General features: G+C 40.8%; 1 protein-coding gene and 2 long non-coding RNA genes across 6 annotated transcripts in view; 2 read left to right on the top strand and 1 right to left on the bottom strand.

Annotated features, from left to right (window-relative positions):
- Window positions 1-22,602, top strand: part of ARID1B (AT-rich interaction domain 1B) — a 323,681-nt gene that overhangs the window by 253,986 nt on the left and 47,093 nt on the right. For all 4 annotated transcript variants that reach the window (XM_064413401.1, XM_064413402.1, XM_064413404.1 and 1 more), the window contains 2 exons: window positions 3,592-3,771; window positions 10,102-10,429. In XM_064413401.1, the coding sequence (XP_064269471.1) occupies window positions 3,592-3,771; window positions 10,102-10,429 (508 nt within the window). The remainder of the gene's footprint in view (window positions 1-3,591; window positions 3,772-10,101; window positions 10,430-22,602) is intronic.
- On the bottom strand, window positions 9,380-15,642 carry LOC135296718 (uncharacterized). Its single transcript, XR_010358742.1, has 4 exons — window positions 15,580-15,642; window positions 14,249-14,311; window positions 10,831-10,952; window positions 9,380-9,551 (listed from the first exon to the last, which is right to left on the bottom strand). It is a non-coding gene; the product is annotated as an uncharacterized LOC135296718 (long non-coding RNA).
- Window positions 15,734-21,348, top strand: LOC135296719 (uncharacterized). Its single transcript, XR_010358743.1, has 3 exons — window positions 15,734-15,800; window positions 18,585-18,772; window positions 20,944-21,348. It is a non-coding gene; the product is annotated as an uncharacterized LOC135296719 (long non-coding RNA).

Consider the following 22,602-nt stretch of genomic DNA (forward strand, 5'->3'; position numbering starts at 1 on the left):
ACTCTGCAATGTTAAAATGGTGTTTTAATACTGTCATTCTTCACGTATGTAAATGTAGTATAAAAGCTAACTCAAAAGGAGAAGAATGCTTCTGGCAGGGTCACTTTATTCAGCTACTTCTGAAATAGCTTAGTTTGCCAAAACCCACTCAAGTGTTTTTTCAATAAGTAATCTTTTGTTGTGATGGCAAGTAAAGCATCACCTCTACCTCTTTTTATCATTAATATTAAGGGAAGGGAGTAGATTTGTTCACTGATGAGTATGTTGCCACTGCAATTTTAAAGGCTTAATTCATAGCTGTTTCCTAGCAGTTTAAAAGACAAAACAACCCACCTTGTTGTCACAGGGGTTGACATGTCAGATGCAGTCTGGCTGTTGAATCACTTCACTGCCATTACTCCAGTGCACCACTAATGTAATCCTACTTCCATTCTTTACAGAAGAAAACTTTATCTTAAATCTAATTTTCTGGAAAGAAAATTTATTTCTTTTTGTATCGGCTATAAAATGAAGTTGAACACTAGGGAAAATGTGTGTAAATAAGGAAAAATGAATGTATGCCAGCTGCTCCCTTTCATTTCTGATAAGATTTTTAGAATTGATGTTGTTTTTTTCTTTATGATGCATGAATGTTAATGTATTGACCAGGAACCCTTGTCTAAGACATGTGAGTTTTTTCCAAATACTTAAAATACTTCAAACTCATGCATTCATCTCTGGATGTTGACTGGGCTTTCATGGAGGTTGATGAGGATAGGCTCCTCTGTATTGTAATGGAATCCAGATCACAGTAAGAACTGTTCTTTGCTGCTCCACATCTCATCTATAGCTGAAAGGACTCCTCTCCTCTCTAGAAGGAAATGAGAACATGTCCTGTTTTAACATCACGCTTCAGTGTACCGTACAGACAGCAGCAGAGCATAGTATAGCATTGATATTCTTCCAGAATTTCAGGATTCATTTTCCTTAATTCTTTATCTTCCTTCAAGAGAAAATAGCAAAGCCAGCCTTGATTTGAGAGGAATCCTACACCCTCTGAGATGATGAAACTCATGCCTCACATCAAAAGCATTTTAGGAGTGTGTTCTTTTTTGTTGTGTTAAACATCTTTATGAAACTAAGGCTAGAGCATGAGTTTGAGTAGTATCACACAGTTATCTCTGCTCTGGAGTTACTGGCATGCCCCCAGCTTGATTTTGGCCAGTATTCCCTGAGCCGCAGCCCAGAGCATGGATAAGGCAGGGCAAGGGACTGTGCCCAGAAGCCATACAGATAAGATTACCAGGACTGAGTGGGAAGGTTTATCTGGATGGACACAAGTGTCCTACTCTCTTCCTGGCATGTTTTATTTATGACTGTACACATAACTGTACACTCTATTCCACAGCATCCAAAATTAATGAGGAGGAGTTTACTGAAGAAGAGGTCATTTGAGTAGAAACATTTATTTTTTACTTATTACTCTGGTCCCTTTAGAAGACTTTTTGACAACAGCAGAGCTGGTTAAAACTGATAATCTCCATGGTTTTCATGAGATATTAGTCCATGTTCTTCATTAACTTCAACAACCAGCCACCCCTCTGCATCACTTGGAAATTCCTATATCAGTAGCTGTTCAGTGTATCACCCCTCCTGGTGGTGTTAAGAAAAGTACTCCTTGCAATAATAATGGGGCTGAAAAACCTTAATCATTAGTGCAATGTTTGGAAAGTTTAACCTCATATAGATTAAAAGCTGAACAAAAAAAACCCCTCACTTCTATACCAGACACAGGAGTAACTTTATTATCTTTATAATAAAAATCTTAGTGTGACCAGTACAAATTTTTTCATTCAAATGGATCCCACAAGAGTGATATATATGGTGTGTGTCAGGAACATGGGCTTTGGTTTTGTACAGACAAACAATTGTAGTAGGTTTCTAAATTACTTACAGCACTGATAGCACAAGACATAGGCCTTGTAATAAGAGTTGTGCCCAGAGTGGAACTGCTTTAAAAATCAAGGGATCTGTTTCAAAATAAAGCCAAATGGAGAAGGTCATGCAAGTTTTCCTTTGCAGAAGTGCAGAGTTTTCCAACCAGTACAGACAAGTTTCCAAGCTGCCATTTTGCATTGTTTTTTGCTGTGTTATGTGTCAATGTCTGCTCTACCTCCAGAGCAAGTGCCAGGCTCTGACTTTGCAGTTCAGGTGTGATCAAGCTCCTTGTCTTGAGGCTTGCACAAAGATCAGGAAAAATTGATGCATATTCAGCAAATCTTGCAGTTGGAATTTTAGTAGAATATGGATTGAGCTGTTCATAGCACGAAAGAACTGGGCATAAAGGGTGCAAAGTCATCTAATCTCCTGGTTTTTCTCCTTATAACCTGCACCTCAGTGTTTTCAGTTATGAGTCTGATCACATGTCTGGATATGGCTCAGAAAAAATTACCTCTCTTCATTAATCAGGTATTGTGTGTCTGGGGGTAGGGAGAGGGTGATGTTTGGTGCTGATCAGTGGGAGGACGCCCTGGCCCTGTGGAAGAGTCATCCTTTAGTGCTGCACCCCAGGGCTCCCTCCTCACCCAGCACGGTGGCAGCACAGCCAGAGCTGGCCTGTGGTATGTGCAGGTTTTGCCTCAAAGGGAAACGGAAAGATGAAATTTAATATGCAAGCAGAACAGGAAAGAAAGCGGATTTCCTCCAGAAATAAAAAAAAACCAGCTAAATTTTGCCAGCACATCCTCTTCAACATTCAAAGCAGCACTAAAACCTTTCAGGGTATAAAACGTCAGAAAACCAGCATCCCTACATAGACATTTCATGGGCATGATTGCAGGATTTTTCCCAGTTCATGAAAACTTTAAAACCCCACCTCAAAACCCTTTTCTTCCTTCATTTAATAGGCTTAGTTCTGTTCCTTCATGTGAAGCTTCTAAATTTGATACTATTTCACTAGGTCTTGTGCTGTCACTTTTGAACCCTAAATTAAATTTGGATTCATTAATACATTAACAAAAGGGAAGAAGGAGAGAATGCAATGGAATTTGTAGGGGAAAGACTAGAAGAAGGACCTAGAGAACAAATACATAACAAAGCAACTGTTATTTCTGGCTGGTATGACCAGTCTTCACATGGAGGTAAATTTTTGCTCTGGTGAGTTTGTTGGCAATAAAGAAGTATTTGCAGTGGGTTTCTATATGCTGAAGTGAGGCATTTTGGTAGCAACGTATAATTTTGAAGATGTGATACTCTCACCATAAGTCATCAGGCAAATTCCCTAGTACTGCTGATTAATGCACATAATTGCCCTTTTTTCCCTCTAAAAGTTTTAATTTCAAAATTGGCACCAATTTGCAAATAAGCAGGACTGCCCTGTCTTCATTTACAATTAAAGGTTTTCAAACCTTATGTACAGGTTTTGATGGTTGAGACATCACTGCTGACTTGGAGATGTGTGTGGTTTTCTTTGGATGAACAACAGCAGTTTTCTGGGTATTCATAGTCTGAACTAACTGAAGAGGGTTGGTTTATTTTATGCCAAAGGGTTTTTTTAAATGAAGAACAGTTACCTGAATATTAATTTTTGTTTTGGTGCTTTTCTCCCTATAGGTTTTATGGCAGGAATACAGAGGAACCCCCAAATGTCACAGTATGGACCTCAACAAACTGGACCTTCCATGTCACCACACCCCTCACCTGGAGGTCAAGTGCATCCTGGAATTGGTGGCTTTCAGCAGAGTAATTCAAGTGGTACTTATGGGCCTCAGATGAGCCAGTATGGACCACAAGGTAAAATGCTTGCTGGTGATAGATACAATAGTTTACATATATTTTTTACAATATATATATGTAGCATGTATGTGAGTATGTATGTTAAAAACAACAAAAACACACACACAACAGTCTCAGTAAAAAAAAAAAAAAATCAAAATCCTAAACAAATAAAGCTGTATCCAAAGGTGGAGCTGCACCTTGTGGGAGAAGCTGTTTCTGTTATTAGCACCTTTCTCTGTATAAAAATAGTGACCTTAAATTAGGCAAGGAAATGAAGAATCAGTGGCATTGCCAGGTCTATTGTTTAGGAGCCCAAGCATGTCATCTCTGTGATGAAGCTGCATTTGAGCAAGCATGGAATAAGGGTCACAACACCACTCCCAAAATAGGACTTCTTTTCTTGGATAAAATCCCAAGGCCAACCTGAAATTGCGTGGTGACTTTGAGGGTAAAGTCTTCTAACAAGCATAATAATACAGTGGCTATTGTGGAAATAGAATATTGAGCCCTAATGCATATGGTTTGTGAATCTTAACTAACCCTTCAGACTGAGAGAGACAGTTCCTTTTATTTTGCTTGTTTGACAGAATTGGTGGGGGAGTGAACCAAAATAGAATCCACAATTTCTGCCCCTGGACAACCTTGAACTTGTCTATTGTTTTGCCTTTAATGGATAACCTTTATAAAATATGCATCTGTTTAGGGGTTTAATGAAGTTGAAGTCAAGCCATGGCATATATAAGGGTCAGTATTTTCTTTAGAGGTACATAAAGAAGCTTTTCTATTTCAGCACTTCCTACTTTTGCTTTCTTACTTAAAAGCCTCAGAAGGGACTTGAGCCAGCAGTGGGAATTTCTGTAGGGCTCGGTGACTCTCCCGTGCTAGCAAGGATGGTTATTTTAGTCTCCTGAGTTTCTGAGAACTAGTTCTGATGTTTGTTTGCAAGAAGCCTTGCTGCCCTATGCAATGCTCCTTTCTGTTTCATCTCTGGGTAGCGTTTGGTTTAGTGTTCTGAGCACAGGGCTACAAGCCAAGATTCCCAGTTTCTAATTTTGGCTCTGCCTTTTGCATCATCTTTCAGCTTAGGCAAGTAGATTCATTTCTCTGCTTTGCTTTCCTTAACTACAAAATGGGGCTAGTAATGCCTTATAGCCATGTGTGAAGATTAATTACCTAACTCCAGTTGACTGGTGCTTTCCTTTTATTTGGAAAGCATTTTGTGGCCATAAAATGCTGTCCAAGTGCTTATTTTTATCTGCACAGTGAGCAACTAGCTTAACTGGTAAAAAATCCAGTGGATTTATGATGTGCTATCCTGACTTCCAGCTGTACTGCTGCTGCTGAGATTCTGGACCATGGGAATAGTGGGTGTCAAGTGCAGTAAAACATTAGCCATCCACACTGATTGAATGGAAAGGTTTTTGTACTAAATCAATGCATTTAAGTAACACGCCAAATACTACTTTCTTTTTTTGCTTGAGTTCAGCAGTTCTTTTCCTCCCTCTGTAGATGAAAGTGCCTATGTAATGATTTTATGGGTCATGGTCAGGAAGAAACTGCTATTAAAAAGTGAACTTGAGGGACAGGAAGAAAATGAGCATCATTGTCATTAACAGGCCATTTCAGAAGGGTTTGGTGAATAGTGTGATGGATGAAAACCATGTTCTTCTGCCAGTGCTTGGGAAGTACCAGTGTTTCTATGTGCTGGTCATCATAAAATTAGGGCCTTGCAGACTGTCAGCTCTGTAGGTAACAATTAGACCAGAAGAATACTACATTTTCACCAGGTTGATCTAACCACCAGGGATGAAGATAGTGATATTTCCAAGTTTACCTGGACTTAAGGTATTAATGGCATTTTTTCATTTTAAATGAAAGTAATCCATAATTGCAACCCTTAACATATGCTATTACAAAGCATAATCATATGCCAGCAATGATGAATATATAATAATGTTATCCCATTTACCTTTTTCTGCCAAAATAGGAAATATATTAAAACTTACCTGGGTTGAAACCAAGTTCTTAAATTATTAAACTAAAGTAATTCTCATGGATCTGATTTGCTTTCCGTGTTTTGTTCACATAGGCCTTTTTCCAGAATATTGTTAAGCTTAGGCTGGGTTTGTCAGGACTACTTGTATTTTCATATATTCATCAAAGCATTCTGGACACTAAGCTTTTGATCCAGCTTTGACTACTGGATTTCACTATGTGCTGTCCTGAAAACAATTGCTCAAGGCTAGTGTCCTCTATGCAGTGAAATTGCTCACTATAGTAAAGACAAGACCATTAAGTTTGGACTGGAAGTATTAGCCTCCAGTTCATGAGAGCAGAATGATCCATTTCATGCCTATGGTTGATTTATTTGATTTTCATGTGTTTACATGACACTTAGAACTATAATAAGAGCAGAATATATTTTCCCAGGAAGCAGTTCTGTACTGGGTCCTAGTCCAATTCTGTGAAACCATTTCCTACAAAAAACAATAAATGGCTTTGGCTCCACACTTCTGTGTGTCTGGGATACAACACAGAAGCATATAGTACAGAAGATTAATTTTAATTTTTTATTAAATCCCAGCGTTTTCCTGTCCCCAAGAATTAAATTTACCAAAACAAAAAAAAAAAGGCAGAGAGAGGATGGAAGTTGTTACTGAAAAAATCTCTTTGGTTTGTATTTGGGCAACATCTAGCTCAGGGGCTAATGAAGCTCTGGTCTATGACCTGAGCATCAGACTGCTGCCACAGCAAAATGTCCCTTAAATGCACTCTGGAGAGCAGTCAGATGCCGTAGTCAGTTGGATCTTTTAAGATTGGGGCAGAGAAAAGCTTCCTGTGAATCAGTAAAATGTCTCAGAAATGCATCCTGTCTTCCTAACCTTTCCTACTCAATTCAGCAGTAAAGCTGTTCTATTGGGGTATAACAAAGAGAGAAATCGGTACGGAATGTGTTTGAACCGCAACCCCAGAGCTTCACTGTAAGTTAAACCCCCTTTTGCTTGTGATAAAGTACTATGAATTGAGTATTTGTGCTTTCAATGTTGGACTCATTTCACAAAAGCACTTTGCTGTCTAGTTCCCTCTGATTTTAATGCTAGATTTTAATTAAAATGGTAGCACTTAAGGATGAGATGCCCTGTGTATCTTGAGGGTCTGGACCTCTGAATCCAGACCCCTGTATGCAAGAGTCTGTGGAGCTAAGACTTAAATATCAGCTGTATCTTACTGAAGTCTCCTAGGTTAAGTATTTCAGAGGAATTCAGAACAACACATTTAAATTGTCTGTAGAAGAATAGCTTGATGGTTAAGTGCACTTGTAAAATATTCTAGAGCTATTCTAAGATGCTCTTTTTAATACAGTGAATCTGATCTATGTCTAAAGCAGAGAGCAAAGCTAACAGGTAGTTCTCAAATCTCCCTCTTTCTAATTTGCCTAGAAATGGCAAGATCTCAGAGCACTTTGTTCAGCAAACCTGAACAAAGTGGACCAGAGTTTCAGCAGTAAGTATGAACATCTGTCTTTGGCAGGTTGTTAGTCAGTTTTTTTATACTTTATCTTCATTACACTTTTATTTTCCTCTTGATTCCTGTTATAGCATTGTTTTTTCTCATGCATTAGAGATGTTGTCTCTCTTGGTACAATTCTACTCTGCCAAGGGGGAGTTGGAATCAAAAATCCCTCAGATATGGAGGGGAGGAGTTGTTCAGTAGTACTGTGCAGCCGCTGTTGCCAGGCTTGTACCCACTTGAAAAGTGTGGGCTCTTGAACTTGGCTGCCTGACACGTCCAGCTGATGTGGGCTGGCCTAGCATCTGCTGCATTCATTGTGTTTAATGCTGCATCCATCTGTTTTCTGTCAAAGCCACTGCCAACAAATTACTAATCTATTAGAGAAACATGGAAATAAGATTGCACTCCTCATTCCTGGCAATTCCTCTTGTATTTTGTTTGGCTTTTATTTTGCCTTTTTTTTTCCTATGGTCTGGGAAAGGTATAAGAATAGCTAGTACTTGAGGTATTGAGGAAATGCTTAGGGAAAGAAAAAGATGGAAAAAAACATTGAAACTTGTTTTCCTTACTAAAAAGATACGACTTCCCTGTGCATCTTGTATCCCTGTAGATGAATGATTAGGAGCTATTTTAACTGAGCCACATATTTTTATGGAGAAGATTCCACTGTTTTCTCTGTGTTATGTGTATGCTGAAAAAGCCAAAGCAGATAAGATTACATTTTTTTTGTCCCAATTCAAAATAGCATCAAAACAGCACTAGTGTTTTAGCATTGGTGTTTGCTCCTCCATGCATGCTGCTAAATGTACTTTGTAAACCCTAAATGACAAAACAAATTGGCTTTATGTAAATTGGACTGACAGTAGCTCCCAGTGATCATGGATATCAGGTCTGCTAGCCTAGGGAGAGAGTTTGCTTCACTTTGGGAAGTAGTGTTACTAATAGCATGTACATAAGATGTGCTAACTGCTGTGCATAATCTTTGAGTGCACATACACACCATCCTGATGTATTACATTTTTTTTTGCACAAAGCAACTGGAAACCCAGAGCAACATCCAAGTTTTGCGCTGTTGCCTGTAACACATAGCAGAGCAGTGTGAAACTAGTCAACCCTTCAGTCTGTTGTCACTTATGCTGGATCAGATGCATGGCTTGAGCCGGTCTCAGCAACTAAAACTGTGGCTGGGGGCGATGGCTCACTGAACGGAGAATAGTCAGCTGCCAGCAGCCAAGCCTAGAAGAGGAGGAGAAGTGACAGGGCAGACTTAAGACAGCATAAAGCTGAATCCGCAGCCTTTTGTATCTGCTGAACCACATACTGGGGATCCTTCTGTGAGGACCCTCAGGCAGAAACTTGGATTTTAAAGCAGAAGAGGATGGTTGCTTCATTTCCTTGGGAAGCGTAGGTCTCCTATGTTCTCGTCGAGGAGATCTTGTAGTGGAGTGAGTCAGTTACAGATTGGAGAGGAGAAGATTAGCAAGAGCACAGCAGCAGGAGCATACGAATTAATTATGTGTGCATTCAATGATGGATGAATATGTTTATTTTAAATACAAACAGGACTTGGATGCCACCAACTCCTCTGCCTGGTAGCTGAGGCCTGAGAGGCATGGCTGATCTACGCAATCACAGGAAGAGTCCAAGGGCTTCTGCCTTGAAATAAGCGTGGGAATATCTGAGAGTAGTGAGGAAACTCTGCTTTGTGGCATCCCACAGGGAGGGAATGGGTCATGTTTCCACTAATCTGGATGAGATGGAAATGAAGACAAGTCAAAACTGATGACTGCAGTAGTGCAATGTGATACGTTTCCTAAAATAGTTTCTATCATATCTTTAGCTTTCTCTTTTTTTTCCCTCTTTCTCATGCTGCCTGGGTTTGTTTCTATAACATTGCATGCTGTACACTCGATTTTTCTTGAGATTTCAACATGACAGGAAAACCAGCACTCAAATGAGTTAAGCCGCTGCAAGCAGAGCACTTTACTCTAGTGACAACACAGATTGGGTTCAGCCGGGTTTTCATGCTGTCCTTCATAGGCACCTGCTTATATGAGTGTTGCTGCTTACTTTTGTAAGACAAGTTTTCTCAGAGGAGCTGCACTGTAAGCTACCACCCTTTATGCTGACACAGCCAAACTGAACTTACTAGAAAAGCAGGATGGGGCAGGAGAGAGCAGGAATCTTTCTTGGACCCCAGCAGTTATGCTCACCAGTCCACACCAAATCATCTCTGTCTTAAATGGGCAGAACGGTTAGGAACAAGAAGCCTGTTGCTGAAACTGCAGAAAGACAAAGGAATGAGAACATGAAATTACAAAAATAAGATTCTTCCTTGAACTTATGGGCTTCTTACATGCCACATCTTTCTCTACTGCGTAAAGCAGTTGTGTACATTGTGCTGTGCTGTTACCCCTCTGGAGGCTGTACTTTTCTTTATTTCCTGTTGCCTTGTAACTTATATTGGACAGAAAATGTTTGAGGGTACATGAAAATCAGGTTCATAGCATCATTAGGTTGGAGGGGTGCTCAAGAGCTGTTCTTGGCTGACCTTGTATTCAAATCAGGGTCAGATAAAGGATCAGACCAGGTTACTCTTGGCTTTATCCAACTGGGTTTTGAAAACCTCCATGCAGGGGCTCTGTATAACTTCCTTGGGCAGTTTGTTCCACTGCTTCTCTGTCCTCATGTAAAAGCGTTGTCCTGACTTTGAGGCCAGCATGGGTCACTTTAGTTCACATGTGTAAGTTCTGCAGCTGCCGACTTCCTAAACAGAAACATTTGCTCAAAAGTTTTAATGTTTTTCTCTGTGCTTTTTATCATTTTCTTCAGGAAACTACTCCAGACCACCGACGTACAGCGGTGTCCCCAACACAAGTTACAGCGGCCCAGGACCCGGCATGGGTATAAATGCCAACAGTCAGATGCATGGACAGGGGCCAAGCCAGCCTTGTGGTTCCATGCCCCTGGGACGGATGCCATCAGCTGGGATGCAGAGCAGACCATTTCCTGGAAACATGAGCAGTATGACCCCCAATTCTCCTGGCATGTCTCAACAGGGAGGCCCTGGGATGGGCCCACCCATGCCAACTGTGAACCGTAAGGCACAGGAGGCGGCTGCTGCAGTGATGCAGGCTGCTGCCAACTCTGCTCAGAGCAGGTATGCATTCAGGTGAAAGCAGTTTAAATAAGTAGGAATGTTTTTCTTGGCATTTCTGAAGTAACAGCACTGTAGAGGTGTGTGAATGTGCATTTATACATGTTCTAGCTATGCTCTTATCTCCGGGAGGAGATGGTGTGTCCAAAGAGTACTTTTTCTTAGTCAAATCCTTTTCTTAAGGAGAAAGCATGCTGTTGCCTGTTTGAATTATCCTCTCAAAAAGCACTTGTGACAATAGTGACAATGGCCACTTCAAGTGTGGTTCTTGGAATTACAGCTTTAGGAAAACCCACAGGATTGCAGTGTCATTTGACAGGGCCTCTGCAACTTTAAACTTTTTTGAGTTTTTATACTTTTTTATCTCTGGTAAAGGGAGGGCCAACATGTCCTCAGCAGCTTACCCCTGCCAGAGAGTAAGGAAGCCTGTGAAGCTGCCCATCAACTCTTGCATCTACTGCCCATGTTTTGAGCTGCAGTGCTGATGGCAGTTCTCTTCTGTGGGATGTTCTTGTCCCAAGCAGGCCTGCAGAAAGGGAGAGGAGGGCAGGCTGAGGGGGGCAGCTGGAGGGGAAACATAAAACAATCTGTAGCTATCTGGATTTGATACCTGCCACCTGTGCATCCATAATACAGAACCTGCAGACAGAACTGCGGAGGTTGGAGCCCTCCTCTGTCTTCTTGTCTCCCCTTTGGGCAGCAGAGCTACATGTTGCCATTCGTATATGGGTTTTGGTAAAAGGCAATTTGCTGTCCATGTCATTCTTAAAATGACTGAATATTTGCAATTAAATGGTGGGGCTTTTTTTGGTGAAATTTTTCAGATTAAGTAACATCCACATTTCCCTGGATTCAAATAACTCCTGGCATATTTATTACCTGTTTCTGTTGCAAGACGGTCCATAATGTTTGAGATTTACACAAATCTAGTTGTACTCCTGTGGTGAATGTGTTCATATTCATACACAGATGCACATACATTCTTCCAGATATTTATCATTCAAGACCAGTGTTTGTGGACACTGGAGTTGCTCTTGCTCCAAGATGCAGTGTTAAACAAGAAATAGGAAGCCAGTGTGTCCCTGTATTTATTACTTTCTTGTGCTGAGAGTTTGAAAGGCAGGTGGCTACTAATAATAAGCAGCAGCAAACTTTTAAAACAATAACAGTTAATTTAGTGTACTTCATGTTCTTGCTCAGTAAAATAGAAAGAGGGTCCCTTAAAACAGACCATACTCCAGCAGATATCTGTGAACCAGCAGTCCCTTTCTTCTGTTGGCTGTTTTAACAGACCTGTCTAGTAGGATTTATGGAAGTCTGCTTCTGTCTGTCTGGTTTAGGCTATAAGCTGATAGGTCAGACACGAAGGAATAAATAGGCCATCACTGCAGCTGCAGGAACAGGATTTCTCTATAATCATAGAATGAAAGGAAAAGCTCACGTTTGTTGGTCTTGACAGCAAAAAAGACTTTGTGTTAAGTGGAAAGCATTTGGTTGTGATTCAACTTACACGTTGGGCATAGTGTGTGATATTTGATCAAAAACTGGGTTAAATGATTACCACTTCTATCTCACGTTTTCCTCCCAAGTAAATTTTGTAGAACTGCTTTTTCTTTCTAGCTTTGACTGGACAAAACTGCACCATTTTGGAGCACTCCTATCACATACTGCCCATTCCAGTGATCTGGCACCTATGGAAGAGCTGAGCAGTCACAAATCTCTATCACAAATACGGGCAGAAGGGTTATTTATAAACACCATATTGGGAGGAACATGTCACACCACTCTCAATGGCAGGGGGTTGCAAATACACTGTTTTCCTCTTTGAACTCAAGTCAGTTGTAGGGGAGAAAGTATAATGGCTTTTGGCTATTCCTGCAAGTCCTCGAGACTCACATATGGAAGGGATGTATTTGACAATGACTCGGATTTGTGGTACAGATCAAATCCAGACAGGTTCTGCTTCAGGCCACCACACATGAGGTCACCTGCTTATCCAGTCTGGGGCTGGCAGACACACCGTGTTTTCTTCACAGACCCGAACTGTAGCAGCACTCAGGCTCCCTCAGCACCCCAGCCTGACCAGTACAGGTAGCCAGCAGTGTAAACTGGACTTGCTGTGAGACCTTGGCATTTTTTGAAAATGTTTGTGAACATCCCATCTGGCTGCTGAAAGAGTATAAAAATCACATTAAAGATACAGAAATACTTGCATTGTAGAGAGGATTTTAGTTTTTTTGTTTCTTTTTGCTAATGCTTACTGTGACAGTACAATGAAAATTTGCGTGTCACTCACTCAACACACCTGCATGGCTTTTGGCACAGCTCCATTTCCTTGTGCCTAAAAGGGACGTGAAGAACCTCATCACTGAGAAGGAATGAGCTGTCTCCTTCCCTGACCCAGGCACCATTTTTCTCTCTTCATTTTTGGTCTTCTTGTCTGCAGTGGTGCATGCAGCCATATTTTTTGGACTTGGTGGTATTGTCACTACTGCCTAGGCAGAGAACTGCAACCCCCAAAGTGTGATCCTTTTCTGAGAGATGATGTACTGCAGGAGTGATTACAGGGTTTCTTAATGGGATTTGCAAGGAGGTTTTAGTACACTGTTGTTGATTGTGCATATATTTGAAAAATTAGTCTCTAGAAGAATTTTTAGAAGCACAAAGTATCCCTTGCAAAACATTTGCCTGAAGTGCAACTACTGTTTTCTCACCAGAGTCCTCCACGCTGATTTCTGTAACCATATCACAGGTTACAGAACTGGGAGAAAGTATCTATGTTGGCTCCCAGTTTGTTGCTCCCTCACAAACAATTCCATCTTCACCTGAGATTTAACTCTTACAGACTTCCCTGCCATCCTGTTATTCCAGTTGTTGCCTCTGTAGGAAGTCTTAAATACCCAAATTATTTCTGCTGTCGTAGCAGTTAACAAGTTTTAATTGCCAGTTTTCTGTAGCTGATAGTTTGGTTTTTCCCTTAATAACATTGTTCATATATGTGTACAGAAAAGGCAGAAAGAAAAAAAAAAATTGGAACACAAGTCTACTGGTTATCCAGTTCAAAAAACCAAACTTAGTGAAATGGAAGAGCACTCCCACCACACTACTTTACCTAACTGGGAAGACATCCACTCCTGTATGCCAACATGCATGAATGGTGCCCAGCCTTTTTCTTTGAATGTGTTGAGTTTATAAGATTCAGCTGTGGAGCTCAGAAAGTGTTGGATTCTTATTACTATAAAACACCCTCCTCTGTGTAGAATTAAGAATAAAATCAAATGGTTGTGCCATAGTCATGGTTACACAGCAGTATTTTTGTTCAAGTTGGTTGTGATCCACTTCAAGGTCAGGTCAACTCCTTGACTCAGTAGGCAAGTAGCAATAGGGGACAGAAATTTATCTTCAGCTGTTAATCCACAGGATCTGTCCTTTCCCAGCTCAGGAGTCTCATTTAGACACAGAACGCTGGTTTGCCTCTGCCTTGCCAAGCCACACCAAGCAGCAGCATAAAGTAAATTTAAATGGCACTCATCAGAAAAAAAATTACTTCCACTGGGGCACAGAATCAATGTTCATTAACCAGGGCAGGATGATCAGGATCTGAGTGTCAGCCAGTTATACCTAGGTATCATCCTCAGAGCAGACCACCACCCTTTTCATTAGAATCTATTAAAATCGTATAAATGAAGGTGGTGGCTGTGGAAGATACTAGGTTTACACCATTTGAATTAGCCTTTGACCTCATCTTGAGGTTTGCTTTATGTCAAGCTTAGATTAATGCACACGGGTACATAATACCTTCCCTGTAACCTGAAATCTTACCATGTGCTAGGCTGTCTTGTGCATGCACGCCAGGGCTTCCCAAATGATAACTGCCATGTCAGGCTAGAGAAAAGAAAGGTGTTTTTAAGATCTCTTCATTGAATCTCTTCATTGTTTCAGGCTACCCAGGGTGTTCAAGCTTGCTCTGAGTAAAAGTTCACAGCAGGCAATGTTAAATAAATCTGTAGTACCCTGTGTAATAATTCACTTCATTTTCAGGAGGAGAGTGTGAAGGAACTACGAAACAGTGTTTTCCTTTTTATATTTGTCTTGTCTTGGTCTCAGCATAACCATTGACTGGTGGGGACTGTATGTTGAAGACCTAATATATCCATGGAAGAAAGCTGGCATTTACTGAAACCCCAAGGGCTGGTTCTGCTGCAGGAGACTAGAACCCAAAGGAGACCTTGAAGGACCAGGTGGCTCCAAAAGATGTTTTATCACACTGTGATTCTTAGAACAGCACACATATTTATAGTGATAGATAAATGTCCCTGTATGTACAATAGTGCAGCACAATAAGCCTTCAGTAAAAAAAAAAACAGTTTTAAGCAAATGAGATACCGTTTCTCCTGTTGATGTGAAAGGCAGCAAATTTAGCTAATATCTTCTAGTTCCAGCCAGTGTTGAGCTCCTCAGTTTGAAGATGCCCAGCTTGTACCTTTGCAGGACTATGTGTCTGTGAGCTTTTGCTTCCTACAGCAAGTTCTGAGTTTAAAACTGATTATCAGTTTGGCACCCGAAGTCAACAGACATCTTTAGAGCTAGATGCTTGTCACCATCACTTTCAACATCTCTCGTGCTAGCACTGGGTGTCAATTCTGAACATGTCTTCTTAGCAGTTGAAAGTGTGACCGTAGTATATGGAAAGGTAAAAACATGGTTGTAAAATGGCTGGCTTGGATGCTGTTAGTAGTGTGGCCTTAGAAAATGTAATTCAGTGCTAGCTGGCTGTAAAATGTGCAGCCAACTGGATGCTAAAATGAGCCTTTTGTTGGTTATCAACTACAGTTATCAATACCTGAACTAATTACAACAAAATGAGTTTTGATGTGCCTACATGAGGAGCAGTCCTATCTTTGAAGGCAGCCCCTTTGACCTCAATGTACCTTAATATGATTCTCAGGATTGCATGTTGCAATTTTGTAAATTAAAGCAATTTTTTTTTATAGATTGAGTGAATTTAGAATTCAGTGCCATTGATTTTAGAGGAGACGATTCAAACCTGGTAGTTTATTAAACTGAGGAATTGGGAACCAGTTTTGCTATTTGCAACCTCTGGTCATTTTAAATCCTGGCCACTGGGTTGATAAATTGAGGTGGATATTTACATTATCTTCTGCTGATCCCCATGCACCTGAGAAGTGGTGTTAGTCTCCACAATAATGTGTGATGTTGCATTGCTTTGACATACTTCTAGGCATTCTAGAATGTGGTTCTGGTTCTAAATTGCTTAGCAACTGGTTAGATACCACAGCCTCATTGTAGAGTGATGAGAAGAATTTAGTACATATTTAATCAGTCATAAAACTGATCAAACAAAGCTCCACTGGTATTAGAGAATTTCTGTTGTACAGAGAAACACAATTAGTGTAAATTAGTTTTTAAAGTGCATTCTAGATGTCTTCTTCTTAGTCTGTGTGTGTATACATGCACTTGCACACTTGCACACATACAGGCACACTAACCTTTCATCAGCATTTCTCTCCTGCTATGTATGTATAATTCATAATCCTGTGTTGCTGGTGCCAGCAAAGCACTTTTTCTATATTATTTTCTCCAACAGCAGGGTAATGCAGCACTGCTGATGGACTAGGAGGTACTGGTGAGGAAATATAGTAATGGACATGGTGCATTAAAATGTCAAAAGGAAAAGAAGGAGGCGGAAATGGGGAATAAATTTTTTAAAAAGAATAATAATATAAATAAAACCCAGAACAGTTTTTAGGTGTTTTACATCCTAGTGCTTGTCAGTTTTGTGCAGTATTTTCCAGTCTGGCCCTTTTGATCTTGAAACTTGGATTTAAAATTCTAATCGTGATTTTGAAAGCTGCAGTTTTGTAGCAGGAAGTCTTGAAGCACTCTAGTAAAACTTACCATCTTTAATCCCTGGAGAGAGTATATATTTTCCATTGTTTTCCCTTTTCCCCTTAAGCTTGGAGGTGCTGTTCTTCTCTGCTGGGAAGTTCGGTGGAGTGCAGGAAGGTTAAGTACTCATTCAAGTTTCTTTGCTTATTCAAACCAGGCTACTTCTAGATGAAAGGCTGCCAGCTGTGAAATCCCCAAAGTAAACTAGGCTAAGATAGGACTGGTAGCCATAATTGGAGCCAGTGCCTGCGTTATCTGTTGCCTTTGAAATAAGCCCCTGGCAGGAAAGGCTCTTTCTGCCGGGTCTTTTATTTAACATTCAGTCACACGAAGGAGTTGCTCCTGTTCAAATTCAGACCATTCACAGTTCTCCAGGCTCAAGCTGTCTGGTCATTTCCCCTTTGCTCTGCTCCTCCAAACAATCACAGATTTCCTTTGGAGATCTTGATGGGTCACCCTGAAATGAGCTCTGCTTTGCTTTCAGTTAGTGCTGTTCTAATATCCTGGTGGTACTTCCAGTCCATGAAACTAAATTTGGCTTCCAAAATAAAGTCCGTGTGTAGTTTCAGCAGGGTGAAGTGGTTTTGCCTCTTGGCCTAAGTGGTTGTATTGTCTCTGTGAACCCCAAATACTCCTGTGCTGCCTCCACCTGAGGCTGGAGGAGATGCAGTCATAGCTGGAGTATCTTCTCCCCATGCTAGGCTTCTGTGTGATTTGAGGGGTTGAAAGTCCAAATACTAATGCTTACTGTAACTGTAATTTCTAAGGAAGCTATTAACCAGCACTGACATATTTCTCTTCTAAGGGACCCATGCTTCTTCCCTCTTCATGCAAAATAGTCATTTGTATCAAGCTGATTTTTTTATTATTTCTTTTTTCTTTTCCTCATGTTTTGCTTCACAGAGCAGAATCATGTATGGGTTTTTTCTATAATGTATCAGGAGGGAGGAAGTTCAGCTCAGCTTATATGTATTTATTATTGTAAGGGGAGAGCTAGAAATCTTCTGTGATTATTTTATTTAAATGGAGATGCATTTTATGGATCAGTTCAAAATTGCTGATAAAATCACGTAAGGATTGGAAGAAACTTTACATGCTGAGCTAACCAAAGCCATTTCTTTTGGGAGACTAAGAGAAATACATTTTTATCTGGAATTTTGTTTTACTAAAAGGTAAATCCATCATTTTGGAGTCCTCGTTGTCACCATGCAGCAGAGCTCTTGCAGGCAACCAGTGATTTGGGGAGGCATTTTTTTCTTCTTTGGACTCATCAATCAAGCCGACTGCTGTATGCTGTTCATGCCATTAGAGATTAACCACAGACCTCAAGAGTCCTACTCTTTTCCTCCTTCAGAGAGTAACCATTCTTAAATTGTGAAAGAAGGAGTGTGTTGGGAAGAAAGCGAGATTTTTAGTCATGAATGAGAATTTTCACTTACCTCAGAGACACTTCTAATTCAATTATTGTTGTGTCAGGATTATTTTTGGCTTGATTTGGTTGTTCAGGAGATACATGGCCTTCTGTAGAAAGACTAATTATTTTGAAACACAGTTGTAGTGTAGGACTTTGTGTAGCTTATTAACATTCTGCCTCTGGGTTACATAGAAATTCTGTACCTTAAAATATGATCTTTAGGATATTAAGAATGCAATACTTCATTAATTGATGTTGTGTAAAGTTAAATGAGGGAGGACCTTAGATTGAGTACTCTTTCTTGGGTGACAAAAACTATTTCAGATGAGGAAATAGTTTTCACAGTCTGTCAGAAGATCTACTAGTTTAAATCACAGAAGTGGTTAGGGAAAAAAAAGCCAAAACAAAGTAGAATAGCCATCTGTTTAATGGGACTCATGAAGAAAGCTAATTCTGTGACTGTGCTGTGTGATTTGGCACATAACACTGTGCAAGTACAGTTCTGTGATTGAACAGCCTGAGATTTTTGTGACAGAAAGGGAGGGACATAAAAAATGGTAGGAGGGTTTCAGGTTTTCAAGGTGGTTTAAGGTTTTAGGTTCTTTTACAAAGGTGGTATTTGAGAGAAAAATAAACCTTTTTTTTAGCAACGCTGCCTGGGGAAATATAAATGGGAAGAGCCCTTCAGTTTGTTGATGAGTTCAGATGGAAACACCAATTCTAGCTGGACATATAAGTAGCCTTGTAAGAATCATATTAAATAATAACCTAACAGCATGAGATTTTGTTAATGATGGCTGGCAGTCTTACTAACACGTTAAATACCTGTTGCAGTGGCCACAGTAGGTTTCAGGCATCTGAAACAAAGATGAAGAAATGAGGCAGCTGAAATCATACAGGCATGTGTACTACATTGCTCTTGTGAAACTGTCCAGGGTGCCAAAGAGCCGAGACTGATGGTGACAGTGCTGGTAATAATATCAATAAACATATAACTGCTGCAGGCCATTGGGCAAAGATAGGTGAGTGAAAACGTGTCTGCTGGAAAATCCCTCTGGAGAACTTCCCCACCATGCTGATGCACATGCACAGTTGCATTCAGCATGCTGCTGTCAGCCAGATGACATTTTACTATGAAAAAATACATTGAAGAGCTGGCATGAAATGATCAGGCTTTTATTAGATTTTCGGTTGGTTGCTAGCACAGTGCATTCCAAGGTGCTCAAAAGCAGCGTGGGGATGTGGCTGAACATGGTAAGAAGATGGTGGGAGACAGCATCCCCAGGTGGAAGACGAGGGAGCTCAGGGGTCAAACCTCTCCCAAGACAGTGTCCCAAGACAGAGGAAACTGAGTTAGTGAATCACAAAGTGTGTCCTTAGTTTCCTGTAGCTTTTTAGCACCACACCTTGGTGACCTTCTGGCTGTTCAAGTGCTGGGAACAGACTCTTACCACTTTCAAGTAATCTTTCTGGGAGAGAGTTCATAGGGCCTTCCGACTTTTTAATACAGCTATTTATAAACATGCACAAAAATAGAAGGTGCATAGTGAGAGTCATATGAGTCATTCCCATTTTGACATCAAGTCACACCAGGCTAAATCACCCTTCTTGACATTCTGGTTCAGATTGACAGCATCATGCCATACAGGGCAAATTTCTTTTTTTCCCTATAAACCAAATTCATGCATGCTCCCGCTTGCTGGACAGATTAAAGCAGCTCTTTTTTGTGCATCACACACTCCACTTGGGCTAGGAAATGTATCCCCTCGGTGCTCAGATATCATATCTGAGGGGGACAGCTGTGCAAGCAGTTGCTGTTAGAGCTGCAGTAGAAATTCATGTGTGGGGAAGGTAGACAGAGGTCACCAAGAGCAGAGCTCTGATAGGTTTCCAGGCCATTTGACTTGTCCTGCTTTTCAGTTGTTCTGTGGTTTTTGTCACACAGCATTATAATTGTATTTATCCAGTACAGGTTACATGGAGTACCAAGAGCTTAATTTGTTCTTACACAGATAAATTCAGTTACGGAGGTGTTGTTGCACTTGTAAGAGTGGTGTGCAATAAAGGCATTTCTTTCAGGAGTTCTCTGTGGGTTTGAAGACTGGTGATCACCATGAAATTCAGACCAAAACTACTTTAATTAACACAAAGGGAATTTTATAAAAAGAAAATCAAATGGCTGCAACTTAAACAAACAAAACCCTATAGTATTTCACTATCACTAAATGCTCTTCAGTCACACACCCTTCTGTCATTAGGATCAAATGAAGTTAGGGATTTCTTTTCTTTTTAACAGGCTTGTGCTGTGGTTTCCTCACTGTATTCAACTACTTTATTATTTTTCTGGCCGTATTTTAGACCATTATTAACCTTGGATCTCTTCCTTAGTTTTTATTATCTGTAAAATGGGGTAGAGGGACTTATTCTGATCCCAGTATGCATTCAGCTGTGCAGATGTTGGGTAGTTGTGTTGTTATTAGCATTGTTACTTGTGAATTACACGTGCCTCTTACGTTGTTCTACTGGAGTTCGATGTGGTGTGACACTCCTGTTTTGTTGGGCTGTAAATGGCTACCGAGTAGGTAGCCCATCGGGCAGATGTTTTCACTGGAAAAATGGTTAATGTGATGACAACAGCTTGGAAACCAACAATAGGTTTTTGTGACTTTTTCTGAATAGCTCAGCATTGAATCAGTATGGTAGGAACAACTAATTTTTAAGTTCCTCCCCCTCCTTGATTGTTTTTTTGTAAAATCCAATAGAGATGATGCTAAAGGCAGAAGTAGTTGTGTAAAGCAGAGGAAAGATAATGTAGTTAGAAAGGCTATTTCTATTACTCTTTTTAAAGTATCTTGCACAACAGTATTTGGATCAGCCAGATGAAGAAATCAGGCAGCGTACTCAGTCCAACTGCAGTGGATTACAAGGCGATTTGCACTATCACATAATTGCAATGTTAGAATTACCTCCCCATTTTAGCATTACCATTTAGGCCTGGTTGTTGAGAAGAAAATTTTGTGTTAGTACTGTGTACCTCCTGTCAGCAGACACATACACACACACCTCCCTCAGTACAAATCCAGATGCTTTTCATTTATGTTTCCAGGGCTTTGTCAGCGTGTTTCAGAACTTAGGCCTCCCATTTTCACACAAGCAGACATGCACAGGTGTAAAATTTTCTCTTTCTTTCTAGCCTGAAAAATGGCAAAAAGTCTTGTGGCAGACCTAATACCTGTCACATTGGCAGCTTTTGTGGTTGCTTTTCTGAAACTTTGTTATTACAATTGGTGAACTTCCCCACTGAACAGAGGAGGACATATAAGTCCGGGTTAGTATACTTACCGTAGCAACTAACAAGAAGATACTTTGCTTTCAGATGTAATGATGTTAAATTAATTTGTTTTATTCACATGGGAACTGCCTTCAATGCCATTTTATAGCTGCTCAAGCCAATATTCAGGCTTTGTTTTTCTTGGCCTTTGCTAAGAGTGCTGTGAACCTCCAGGCAGAACGAAGTAAGCGGTGCTGGGGTTTATTTTCCCTTGCTTTCTTCTCTCTTCTTCAGTTCTCCCATATCCGCTGACAATAGAAATGGTTTCACTTCTCCAAGGAAGCCCATAATATAGCAAGAAGGAAAATCCATAACAAAAGAGCATATGTATCTGCCTGCACATGTTTATGTGTAAATTCTCCAGGGAGAAGGCATTCACAGGTCTCACTCCTGAATTACTCTCATTATAATAACCCATTTGGTGTCAAAGTGTGACAGATTATAAGCGCTTAAGGCTAGTCCCAGCTCAAGACAGATTTAAATAAAGTACTTCTGGTTATTGTGCAGGTCAGTGTGTTTAAATAACAACCCCCCAAATCATACTTTGACATTTAAAAGAGAGAGGAAATATTGTCATGCTGCAGACCTGGCACAGATAAGCACAGGGCAATTTGGTCAGTACACTGTGATTTGTGAGTGCAGCCTAACGCAGTCATTTTCACAGTTTGTAATCAAGTAGCCACCTTAGCAGTGTGTCAGCATTAAAAGAAAAAATGTTCCTTTTAAAATGTTTACACAAATTACTCCCCTGAGGTGCTGCAGTGCATTCACTGCAAAACTGATGTAGGTTAAAGATCTGGAGCAGAAATGGCAAACCTGGGACCTTTTTTTTTTTCACCAGCCAACTGCTCAGGTGGCCAGGTCACAGTAACAGGATAGTTTTTCAGGTCCAGCACTTAGGGCAGCAGAACAGGGAGAAATCCCCACATTAGGTGCACGCTGTGTCAAGTGTCAGGAAGCGCAGTGCCCAAGTGCCTCACTAACAACTGATAGGAGTTTGTGACTGCCAGGATTTGTGCAGTGTGACTCAATGCCCTCTCTTCCCTGCCTGGGCTCTGTGCCCCATCTCCATTCCTGCCCCTGTAGCATCGCCCCTTCAGCATCGCCCCATTGTGCCGCATTTGGACCTGGGCTCCCCCAGCATTTGGCCTGGCCCTACCTCAGGGCAGGGTGCACAAGCTGAGGGAAGGCACATGTCATGTCTGCTTTGGAAGCTTCCTGTGAAGCCCTTCCTTCCTTCAGGCATATCTGGCTAAGAGGCTGCATTTGTGCTAGAAGGACCATAACTTGTGTTTATCCTGGAAGTAGCAGCATTCTGTGTGTTTCTCCCTGCTCCTTCCCCTGCATCTCTGTTTCATCTGCCTTCTGCACAGCTGTCATCCCCCTTGCCCTATAATCTTTGGCATCTAGTGAGGATGCTCCCAATCCTTTTTCCTTCTTCATTTCCTTCTATTGTCTCCTTCATTTCCATTTTTTAGGCCCCAAAATCTCCTCACCTCCATCACCTCTATACTTTCCGCC

This window comes from Passer domesticus, chromosome 3 (genome assembly GCF_036417665.1).
Source record: "Passer domesticus isolate bPasDom1 chromosome 3, bPasDom1.hap1, whole genome shotgun sequence".
NCBI lineage: Eukaryota > Metazoa > Chordata > Aves > Passeriformes > Passeridae > Passer > Passer domesticus.